The sequence below is a fragment of the Thamnophis elegans genome, chromosome 6 (genome assembly GCF_009769535.1).
Source record: "Thamnophis elegans isolate rThaEle1 chromosome 6, rThaEle1.pri, whole genome shotgun sequence".
Classification (NCBI taxonomy): domain Eukaryota; kingdom Metazoa; phylum Chordata; class Lepidosauria; order Squamata; family Colubridae; genus Thamnophis; species Thamnophis elegans.
In genome coordinates, this window is record NC_045546.1 from 68590566 (window position 1) to 68602733 (window position 12168).

The following is a 12168-nucleotide window of genomic DNA, read 5'->3' on the forward strand; positions in this document are numbered from 1 at the left end:
CCATGCTGATTCATTTTATTTACATCAGAGCATATAAATTAATGAGTTATTTTTTCCAGCTACTTTTGACATGCATGAGATTATAAATAATACTTTATTGTCCTTTCTTCTGTTTGGAAGGTAAGTTTCTGCCCTTTGAAATCCATGAAATGGCTTTATTGTTTGACTGAGCTCTTCACTTTGTATCAAGCAGAAGAAGCATCTAAGACAAAAACCTTTTCACTGGTAAAATACTGGGTTTTACATACAGTATACTAAAATTGTCCTCCATTTTTTAACTGCGGAAGCCCACAACTGCAGCAAGCACTCTAGTTGCAAATGTTATGTTACAATTAATATTGGTTTTTGCAAAACCCTGATGTCAGGAATAAATTCCACCATTCTCTTGTTTATTGAGACTGTGACAATGTGATAATGATTCTCCTTTTAAAAAAATAATTGTTGTTAAATCAAAAGAGAAAATGAGGAAGTGTTCCTTAACTGGACATTTTTTTTTACTTTTATACTTCTAAGTTACTTTGACAAATTAATCAACAGCATGAATATGTTGAGAAGAAAAAAAAAGCAATGAATCTTTTAAAAAGCTTTTTATTATCTCTTTCAAGAGTAAGGCACAAACATTTAATATGGCATATGTGGGTTATTAGTATATCTATTTGTATGAAGGGTTTTCCTGTTCTCGGCAAATATTACTTTATAATGAAAACTTAATTAGTTTAATTTATTAAAATAAACCCATAGAAAATGAATTTAGATGAATTATAGTCACAATAGGAAACAAAATGGGATTTTATATTAGCTTTATTTTGTAAAATTGTCTCACATGAAATATTGGCATCCATTATTGAGACAGTTCATGTGTGTTAAAAAAAAGTGAATCATTGTGAGTGCTTCAAATTCTATTATGGTAATTAATTACGAGACTTACTATTGAAGAATCATTAAAAAGTTATTCATTATATATATTTGAGGTTATTGCTACTAAATTTCATTCAAAACAGTTACAAATAATTCACATTTTCTCATTTCCTTTCCTTTCACTATAAAGATCTATGAAAAAAAAACATCAATTCTTATCTTCAATAATACTTATAAAACAACTCATTTATGACAGTGTAAAGTACCCAGAATTGCTTGTCAGTGAGTTGGGTGGCATATAAATTTAATAAATAAATAAAATAAATCTTTCTTAAAGTGAAACACTGATTAAAATAGATAACTGGACTAGAGATAGTTCTGGCGTTACATTACATTTAGTGATTATTTGAACTTATGACACTGAAAAAAGTAACATGGCCATTTTTCACAGATAGAACAATTAGAGCATCCACATGGTGATCAAAATTAAGATATTTAGCAACCGCCTCATAAGACAACTGTAATCCCCCCAAGGCCATGTAATAATCTTTTGCAACCATCTGATGACCAAAGTAAATGGGGAAGCCAGATTCACTTGACAACACTAGTAAGGTGACAACTGCAATGATTCACTTACCAACTGTCTGCCAAGAAAGGTCACAAAATGCAGAAAAATTCACAAAACACTTTCTCGCTTAGCAAAAGAAATTGCTGGGCTCAGTTGTGAAGGAGTACTTGTATAGAATAAAGTAGATAACCTTATTCTTACACACAAATCAAAGAATCTGGTAGCTTTTATAGAATCGTTTAACATTTTCAATTTCATTGAAGATATATTATAGATATATTAAGTTGTTGCTCTTCAAAAGAAAACTCACCAAATCAATTTTCTCCATCTCAGAATTTAGGGCATTAGTAGGCAGAAGAACATCAGAATTTTGGTTGCATGAAATATATTCTGTAGGTTGAACTTTGGGTGCTGGAAAAGTAATTTCATGTATCTTGGACTCGGATGATAAACAGAGCTGATAGGAATAAGGAATAGTCCCTTCCTCATAATTGGGTGGGAATATAATGGCATTGCTTGAATGGGGAATGGGAGCAAAGCATGGAAGCAATTTCAGATTCCCCGACTGTCGCAGTTTCATCATAATAACTAGAGTTACAGTCAAGAGGAAGAGAAAGGAGATCAAAGTTAAGGCCAGCACTAGATAGAACTGGAGCTCAGACTGTTGCTCTGAATCCATGGTTTGGTTATTTATTTCTGGCAGTGCCTCTTGGAAGTTTTCAGCAAAAATCAGATTGAGACTGACTGTAGCAGAGAGCGGGGGTTGCCCATTATCCTTCACTAAGACAACTAGCTTCTGTTTTAGGGCATCCCTTTCCAGAAACGTCCGCAGTGTCCTGATTTCACCCGTGTGGGCACCAATTGTGAAGAGTCCTGGCTCAGTAGCTTGCAGTAGATGATAAGACAGCCAGGCATTGTGCCCAGAGTCAGAGTCCACAGCCACCACCTTTGTAACCAGGTACCCCATCTCTGCCGAGCGAGGCACCATCTCAAAGGAGGCTGAGCCCTCTGCTCCTGGAGAGGGATACAGAATTTGAGGGCTTTGGTCATTTTGGTCCTGGATGAACAATCTCAATGTGGCATTGCTGCTGAGAGGCGGGGAGCCTCCATCTTCAGCCTTCACCTGTACTTCAAACTCTCTGAGTTGCTCATAGTCAAAAGACCTTTGAGAATAGAGGGTGCCACTTTCTGAGTTAATGGAGAGGTAAGATGGGAGAGGCAGTGCCTCTATTTTGATAGTGAGGATGGAGTAGGTGATCCTAGCGTTGCCACCAAGATCGGGGTCTACAGCTTTGATGCTGAAGATGGAGGCGCTAGCAGGATTGTTCTCTGCCACATAAACAGTGTATAAGGATTTCTCAAAGGTAGGGGCATTATCATTGATATCAGAAATCTCCAGTGAGATAGTTTTCTGTGTAGAAAGAGGGGGCGTACCTTTGTCTGTGGCTGTGATTGTAAGATTGTACGCTGGGGTGCTTTCTCTATCTAAGGGACCATCTGTTAGCAGCTTATAGTAGTTATTAGCTGCTGATACTATTCTGAATGGGGAAGCATTCTGTAAATGGCAGTCGACCTCCCCATTATCCCCTGAATCTTTATCCTTTATATTGATAAGGGCAACTAATGTTCCTAATGGAGAGTTTTCAGGAATTTCTCTGGAAGAGGAAGCGAGAATCACTTCTGGGGCATTGTCATTTACGTCTAATAGCTTTATTTCAACATTACAGTGTGCTACTAATCCACCTCCATCCCTTGCTTCTACTGCTATGGTATACTTCCAGGTTTCCTCAAAGTCTAGCTCTTCTTGAATTGTGATAAGTCCATTTTCTGGATGTAAATCAAATTTTTGATGTGTAATATCAGCAATATTGCTAAAACAATAGCTGATCTGGCCATTGGAACCATCGTCTTTGTCTGTAGCTTTGACTTGTATTACAGTAGATCCTTTTGACACATTCTCTTTGAGCTTAATTTTGTACACTTTTTGACTGAAGACAGGTGGGTTGTCATTAGCATCAATGATCTTGATCCATATTTTGGCTGTTGCAGTCTGGGGAGGGTTCCCCCCATCAAGAGCAGTAAGTGTCAAACTAATGACATTTTCACTTTCTCGATCTAACTGTTTTTCCAGTACTAATTCTACATATTTGTTAGCTGTGTCACGTTTACTAATATCAAGAATAAAATATTGGTTAAGTGTTAGATGATAATCCTGGAGGGAATTTGTTCCAATATCAGGATCTTCTGCTTGTTCAAGAAGAAACGTGGCTCCTGGTAAAGTGGATTCAATTATCTCTAGCTTGATATCACCATTTAAGAAATGTGGTGGATTGTCATTAATATCCTGGATCTCTACTGTTATGTAAAATATTTCCATGGGGTTTGCACTCACTATTTCAAAACTGATGGGGCAGAGTGCAGTTTCCCCACAGATTTCCTCTCTGTCAATCCTGTCTTTTACATACAGATTCCCATTTTCAGCATTAATGGAGAAGTATTGCTTTTTGCCTAAAGAAAGGATATGCAGGTTGCGATTTCCCACTTCTGCAATACTCAGTTTCAGATCCTTGGCAAGATTCCCCACAACGGAACCCTTTCCCATTTCCTCTGGAATTGAATAGCGAAGGTGCTCTGAGACGGTCTGGCAGACGAAAGACAATAAGAAGAGGAGACGTACTTGCCTTTTTACAGATCTGCTCTTAGCTTTGCTCCTGCCGTCCATCTCACCTGCGGTGAAAAGTGCTTTGTGCAATCCAGTAAGCTGAGGAGTTTAAATTCCCATTAGAAAGAAAGCATCAAGAGGTTCCTGAGATTCTCCCGAGTTTTATCCACACTGCAGTGGTTTTCTTTTCTCTGCCATGGTCGGTGAATGTCCCTCAATCCTCTCTTTGACTGCTCTGCACTCGGTGACTGGATAGTGAGAAGGCAAGAAGCCCCGTTAGATTTCCAGCTCCTTTCTGGGGACTATGTTGTCCAACAGCGGCACTCTGAGTCTCAGATGCAGAACTGCAAGAAGCATCTTAAAGAAATAAATTCATTTTGTTTCTATTTTGCTGATGATTTTGTATGGTTAGGAAGGATTGCTTGTATAGATTGCTAAGTAATATACAGTATGTTTCTTTTGTACTTTTCAGAATTAGAAGCAATAATTTATCTGCTAGAAAATTTCAGAAAGCAAAAAGCTTCCACAATTTTTTCCTGTATCATTAATAAGTTTTCTGCAATCTGTAACTGGGGGGATTCTTTATTAGCATGATCCACATGACACAAAAGCAAAGTGTTTTCAGGTTTCTGAATGCTCCAGAAATCTTCACTGAACAAGAAGTTAGAAAAAGAGTTCTGGAAAAAATGTTATATAATCCAAAATATAGGCCAGCTGTTTAAACCTTGATTCTGCAGTTTAAAATCATTTTCTGAAAGGTAGTTGTGAATCAAATGTGGATTCAAAATTAATTGGTGGTGATGTTAGATTAAACCCATTTGTAAAGAGAAAGGAAAACATTATTCTGAACTTGCTATCCTGTCTGCTGAATGACACTGATATTTGACACTTTAATATATAAATGGGAGATATTTTAATAACACAAATGTCAATGTTTGGAAATGCTGTCCTTTTTATGTGATTTAAAATGTTTTCACACATTACAGATTTCAATTTGGTAGTTAGCGTCCAATACCCAGAAAATTGGAGCTGAGTAAAGAACATGGTACTGTTGTGGCAATAAATGCATGATTTCTGTAAAATTGAATCTTCAAATATATACTGTAAATGGATATGTGTGACTTCATCAATCTATTTATAAACATACATGTTTTGGGCATACATACAGTATATTCCCTGGATGAGGATTTTTTAAAATTTTTTTGAAAGTATATAGTATGGCGCCCAGAAGGGTTTGACATCATGATATAGGACAAAATTACTCAGGCCTCTTTGCGTACTTTCAACAGAACAAAAGTACAGCCCTCAAAGAAAGGATGCTCAGTCAAATGCAGAAGTTTTATATTTTTCTAATTTTTCCTTTGGCATTCTGGTACAGTTGGGAGGATAGTCAAGGCTTTGAAACTGTTAAGAAATGCTTCTGATTTTTTAAAAAGACTCTCCAAAGAGATCCCTTAAAGGGCCTCACTCTCTTCTACACATTGTTACAATGATGTACAAGAAATTTTATTCACTTCTTCTGGAAGAAAAGAACTATTTACTGAAGACTGAAATTGAAAAGCACATTCGAAGAATATTCAAAGCTAGGGCCTAAACGGGTCAACAAAGATTTAATCCTTTCAAAAGTTATTGCTAAATTGCCATTTTTAATATGATAGTGTGGAGAGTAGTAATATTAACTACTCATTTTTATGATAATCAAATTTAAATCTAATCTGGTTTTGCCTGGCTATGCCTCTTTTTTGAAAACTGCTCTGTCCCAATATTTAATTCTTCATGGGTTATGCTTCATATTAAGTCTTTTTGTCACCATTTCACGAAATGAGTAATTTTGCTAATGTAAATCCATCTGTTAGAAATCTTGAATGATCACACTTTTAATGCCGTGTTTTCAACTAATATAGGTTTTTCCTGTTTCTCAGCCTAGAGTTTCATGTCATAAAAATGTATATTTCTTTTGTAGTTTTCGTAGAAATACTTCAAAAATTTCTTGTTGTTTTCTCCTTCTGGATATTTTCATCTTCCCTCTAAAGCCTGCAGCTGTATAATATGTTGGGAGTCCTTCATCCAAATATTAATCTAACATTGCTTTGCTTTTGAGGATCAGCCAAGCTCAACAAAGATTAGCTTGATAAATGCTGCCCCCTGGGCTTTTGACTGATCCTTTTAGTGCTCTGCTGAATATTTTTTACTATTCTTATTGACTGTGGTCATTTAACCTGATAAAAGAGAATGTATTGCCTGTTGAAATTTATTTAGAACTAGCCAATAACCCAGCATTGCACCGGTATTTACTTATAGGGGGAAAATGTCCGGACCATAAACCTAATTTCTAATGTTGGATTTCCCCCTTACCAGAGGGAGCCTCCTTGTGGAGTACTGTGAAGCCGATACCATGGCAACTCCGCTGCGCTGTACACTAGAAGTTATTTTATGGCAGTACAGTAGAAGTAGGGGTGAAATCCAGCAGGTTCTGACTGATTTTGAAGAACCGGTAGAGGAAATTTTGAGTCGTTCGGAGAACCGGTAGAGGAAATTTGGTGTAGTTTGGAGAACTGATAGTGGAAATTTTGAGTAGTTCGGAGAACCAGCAAATACCACCTCTGGCTGGCCCCAGAGTGGGGTGGGAATGGAGATTTTGCAGTATCCTTCCCCTAGAGTGGGGTGGGAATGGAGATTTTGCAGTATCCTTCCCTTGCCACGCCTACAAGCCACGCCGCACCCACCAAGCCACGCCCACAGAACCAGTAGTAAAAAATTTGAATTTCACCACTAAGTAGAAGCCATTTAAAGGCACAACAGGGTGCATCTTAACAGAACATACACCCTGAGAGGTGTTAGGGGTGTCTTACCCCCACAGTATTTGTCTCCAGAAAGTAAGTCATCTATATACCAAGTGTGGTTGAAATTGCTTGAGGCGTTCCAGAGTTATTCTGGAACACACACACACACACACACACACACAAAACCATTTTTATATATAGAGAAGAAGAAAACAGAAAAAGACAAGAGAATTCCAGAGAAGTTCTTATTGGTGGAATTCAATGTTTCATATTCATTTAATTACAAAATGCCCACAAAGTGTAAAGTCTGATCATTCTACAATCATCTCTGAAAATTGTGTGAGTAAACAAGTATGAAATGGTAACAAAAAGACAACAAAAAACAAAAAGTATGAAGAGAAATAAAGAAGTTTATCCTTAGTTGTATATTTAGTGCCTGGTTTTGTGACTTTAGGTAATTAGTAACAATTATAAGAATGCAAATTAAGATGAGAAGGAAAATAATAGTACTTTTCAAATCCTTGAAAGAATATAATAGAACTGAAGATAAAGATCTTTTCTCTGTCACACAGCAACAAGTTTTAAGAAAGCCGCTTACAAGTGGATTTTAGAAGGAACTTTTTAACAGTATCAGTGGTTTGATTGTGGAACCAATTATACAGATATATGGTTGGTGCCCTTTCCTTGGCTTGTATATTTATGACAGTGTTAAGTATCCAGAATTGTTTGGCAGTAAGTTGGGTGGCATATAAATCTTGTACTATACCTCATAGCTACACACCTACTAACTTTGGATGAGTGGTATACTTTTCAAGGGAATATCAACAGGACCTACAATTTTAAAAATCTATTTAATCTAACCTGTAGTTCTTTAATGAAGTTTATTCACATATAAATTACTTCTCTTAGATGCTGTGGTATACCCACTATCCATATCGAGTATATAGTCTAAGGAAATGATACTTGCAACAAAAAATATCCAGAAAGAAGTATTGCTTGAGCACATATGGATTTCTCAAAATCAAATTAATTAACATAGACATCAATAAAAGGTGAAATATTTATATGTTCTGAAGAGAAACCAGACTATATAGATTATTGAAAGGTTTTTTAAAATTAGAACTGGTTGTTTGCCTATATAATGGAGAAACATTTAATATAAATGCAAAAACAAATTATTACCGGATGAATCTCCTTTGATTCAGTAATATTTTCATGTGATAAAAAGCAAAAGTATCATATACCTTTATCTAAGCACTTGACATGTAATATTAGATAAGTATGCATGAGACTGAAAATTGAATACTTTCAGATAGAGAACTGATTACTGACCAGGCAAACATTGATGTCCAAGTGAAAAGTACCATATCCCTTGATATTGGCCTAATCCTAAAATCATTATGTGATAAGGGAATTAGCATATTTCCTTTAGCATAATTCAGGACATCTTTGCGAGAATATTTCAAACACTATCTGAGAATAATGTTAAAAAGAGCATAACCTCCCATTCCCCTTTAAAAATTATCATTTGCAATATGCACACAGGATACAACGTAAGTAAAACATAAGTAAAATAGGACCATAAGTAAAATAAGAGCAGTTTAAAATATTCGATTTCATAGAACAGTCATTGCCTAGACATAAGAAATTTCTTTTAGGTTAAAATACTATCTATCAGAACTGCAATCTTAAAAAAGGAACTTACTCTGCTATTGGTTTCAGTTGGACAATTCAAATTAATGAATTTCTCACATTCTGAGAAAAGGGCATGTTAAACTGATTGCCAGAGGAAATAGTACCAAATACCTAATTCATTAGGATTATTTTGGGAAGTCCTCTATAGCCTAATCAGACAGCTAAAATGATAAACTCGCTGATACTGAATATACCGTATAATGATAAACTTAGTCTATCTCCTTTCCTAAACATTTTCTCTTAAACATCTCTGTCCCTATGTGGAAACTAGCAAGTTATCTGAAATATATATCTTTACCTAAATCTAGCAGCTTTGTCACCTTGACCCACTGTGATGACTACTGCTCACATGGAAGAGAACTTCAGAAGAATCCCTTATAATGACCAATTATATGTTTGTGGATCAAACACAGTGTAATCTGTAAGCCCTGCTTTATTATATTGCCTCTTGTACAGAGATATTAGGAACAGATATTAGTTTATTATACTTATTTTAGTGGAAATAATCAAGATGCACAGATTTTTTATTGTCCAACTACTGCTAGCTGAATAGTATAATCTTACATCTCCAGGAGTAGCCAAACTCTGCTTTGCTGCCTGTAAATTGAGAAGCCAATGTAAATCCAGAACCAAACTGCAACCTGGGTAGGAAAAAAAATCTTCTTTCACTCTTTTCCTTTCTTCTTAATAAGTATATTTTTTTTGTATTTTTCACTATAAATAACAAATGAATTTTTAAAAAATGAATATTACCCAAGACAATGATAAAAAAGAAAGAAACTACCTTCTGAATAATAGGTGCAGCAATGTACTGTTTCCTAGGAGATAAATCTATGGAATTTGATTTTAATTAATATTTACCTTCCCCTTATTTTCCACCTTAGGATGCAAACTGCTTCCTCCATTGCTTGAAAGAGGCACCTCAGTTTTTTCACCACAAAGCACATTCTCTGCAATATGAATGTTTGGTGCCAGGAAGGTAAATTCATTCTTTCTGGATTCCGAGGAGAGGCAAAGTTGGTAGGAATAAGGCAGGGTTCCATCTTGAAAATTAGATGGAAATATGACTCCAGCTGTGGAATGGGAAACGGGAGCAAAACATGGTAAGAAACTGGAATTTCCTGACTGCCTGAGTTTCATTGCAATTGCCAGAATCACTGTCAAGAGAAATAGGAATGACATCACAGCTAAGGCCACCACCAAATAGAATTGCAAGTCCGACTGATCCTCTGAACTCTTCATCTGGTTTTTCATCTCTGGAAGGGCCTCTTGGAAGTTCTCAGCAAACACCAGGTTCAGAGTGACAGAGGCCGAGAGAGTCGGTTGTCCATTATCCTTCACCAGAAGGACCAGTCTCTGTTTCACAGCATCTCTTTCCAAAAAGGTTCTTGTTGTCCTGATCTCACCCGTATGGGAGCCAACAGTGAAGAGGGCCGGTTCTGTGGCTTGAATCAGCTGGTAGGAGAGCCAGGCATTGTGTCCAGAATCAGCATCCACGGCCACCACCTTTGTTACCAGATAATCTGCCTCGGCTGAACGAGGGACCATCTCAAAGAGGGCAGAGTCCTTGGAGTCTGGTGAAGGGGACAGGATCTGGGGGCTGTTGTCATTCCGATCCAGGATAAACACCTTGACTGTGACGTTGCTGCTGAGAGGGGGACTCCCGCCATCTTTGGCCTTCACTTGCAGCTGGAAGTCCCTGAACTGCTCATAGTCAAAGGATCGCTGGGCGTAGATGATGCCGGTCTCAGAGTGAATGGAGATATAGGAGGAGATGGGAAGTTCTTCAATGTTGCTGGTGAGGATTGAATATGTGATGTGTGAGTTTTGATCCACATCCGGATCAAAGGCTTGAATCTGGAAGATGGAGGCACCAGAAGGATTATTCTCTGGCACATAGATGCTGTAGGAAGCTTTTTCAAAAGCAGGAGCATTGTCATTGATATCAGAGATCTGTAGCAAGATGGTTTTGTGGGTGGTCAATGGAGGAGTTCCTTTGTCAGTGGCTGTGATTGTAATATTATACTGAGATGCTTTTTCCCTGTCTAAAGGTTTATCTGTCAAGAGAGTGTAGTAGTTATCAGATGATGGAAGAATCTTGAATGGAAAGTCATTTTCTAAATAACAAATGACTTTTCCATTATCACCAGCATCTCTGTCATGTACATTGATGAGAGCAATAACTGTCCCAGACTGAGAATCTTCCAGAATGGGACTAAAAACAGATGCAGTTATAATTTCTGGCACATTATCATTCTCATCAAGGACCTTTATTTCTACTTTACAATGGGTCATTGATCCACCTCCATCTTTTGCTGCTACAGTCATCACATATTCTGAGCTTTCCTCAAAGTCCAATGGTTCCACAAGAGAAATCATTCCACTGGTTGAATCTAGGCTGAATTTCTTATTTGCACTCAGCGGTATATTGCTGAAATAATATCTGATTTGTGCATTTGAGCCTTCATCTTTATCTGAAGCTACAAGTTGCAGCACCAGGAACCCAACTGGTAGATTTTCCCTCAGATTGACAGTGTAGATTTCTTGGGTAAATATAGGTGGATTATCATTGGCATCAGTGACATTGATCCATATTTGGGCTGTTCCAGTTTTTCTGGGTTTCCCGCCATCTAGCACAGTAAGTGTTAGCTGAACTGTTGGTTCACTCTCACGATCAAGTGGTTTCTGCAGTACTAAATCTGCAAATTTACTTCCATCTTGACTCTCTTTCACATCCAAAGTAAAGTAAGGATTGGTGCTAAGATGATAATTCTGTAAAGCATTTGTGCCGATGTCTGGATCTTTGGCATTCCCAAGAAGGAATCTGGTGCCTATTTGTGTGGTTTCAATTATCTCCAACTGGATTATGCTATTGAGAAACTGTGGAGAATTATCATTAATGTCTTGTATCTCTATTTTTAGATGGTAAATATTTAACGGATTTTCAATAACCACTTTAAGATTAAGAACACATCGTGGGATTTGGCCACATATTTCTTCCCTATCTATCCTGTCATTCACACAGAGGTTTCCATTTCCTGCACTAATTGTGAAATACTGCACCTTGTCCACAGAGATGACATGCATTTTGCGACTTGCCAGTCCTTTGAGACCCAGTCCTAGATCCTTTGCAAGATTCCCCACTATAGAACCTTTTGACATCTCCTCGGGGATCGAATAATGAATCTGTTCGGAGACGGCCCGGTAGGAAAGCGACAAGACTAAGAGCGATAGTACTTGCCTTCGGATTGCTCTGCCATTCCCTCCTTGCCCTCGATCCATCTCCTCGGCGATAAAGTGACTGCCTCAAAATCTCAGCGGAATGCAGAATAGAAAACACTCTCGTTTCTTCTTAGTGTCTGGGACCTTCCCGTTTCGCAAGACTGCTTTGTCTTTTTAACTCCTGTCTTTTAACGAAATGCCGGAATCCTTCTTTGGGAAGCATCTGTATAACAAGCAGCTCTTCTCCATTCTCTTCGGCATCCCCGTTAGCTAACAGCGACACCCCGGGGCCAGAGCAGAAACTGCGAAGAATTTATACTTGCATGTGTCCCGTTTTGAGTTGTTCAAGAATAAATGCTATGTTAACCAACAGATTTTGG

The 12168-nt window shown here is 37.5% G+C and overlaps 2 protein-coding genes across 2 annotated transcripts; both read right to left on the bottom strand.

Moving 5' to 3' along the window:
• Positions 1-321: 321 nt before the first annotated feature.
• On the bottom strand, positions 322-4148 carry LOC116510746 (protocadherin gamma-B5-like). The gene is made up of 2 exons (XM_032220395.1): positions 1737-4148; positions 322-423 (listed from the first exon to the last, which is right to left on the bottom strand). The coding sequence occupies exons 1-2, from the start codon at positions 4146-4148 to the stop codon at positions 322-324; spliced, it is 2514 nt and encodes an 837-aa protein (XP_032076286.1).
• A 5201-nt stretch (positions 4149-9349) lies between these two features.
• On the bottom strand, positions 9350-11937 carry LOC116510609 (protocadherin gamma-B5-like). The gene has a single exon (XM_032220223.1). The coding sequence runs from the start codon at positions 11846-11848 to the stop codon at positions 9413-9415; it is 2436 nt and encodes an 811-aa protein (XP_032076114.1). The 5' UTR covers positions 11849-11937; the 3' UTR covers positions 9350-9412.
• Between the last annotated feature and the right edge of the window lie 231 nt (positions 11938-12168).

Bases quoted from the DNA above. Each gene is read 5' to 3' on its own strand.
- LOC116510609 (XM_032220223.1), bottom strand. From the start codon at position 11,848: ATGGATCGAGGGCAAGGAGGGAATGGCAGAGCAATCCGAAGGCAAGTA.
- LOC116510746 (XM_032220395.1), bottom strand. From the start codon at position 4,148: ATGGACGGCAGGAGCAAAGCTAAGAGCAGATCTGTAAAAAGGCAAGTA. The intron at 424-1,736 runs GTGAGTTTTCTT...TTTTTTTAAAAG, and splicing joins AGATGGAGAAAATTGATTTG to GAGAATCATTATCACATTGT.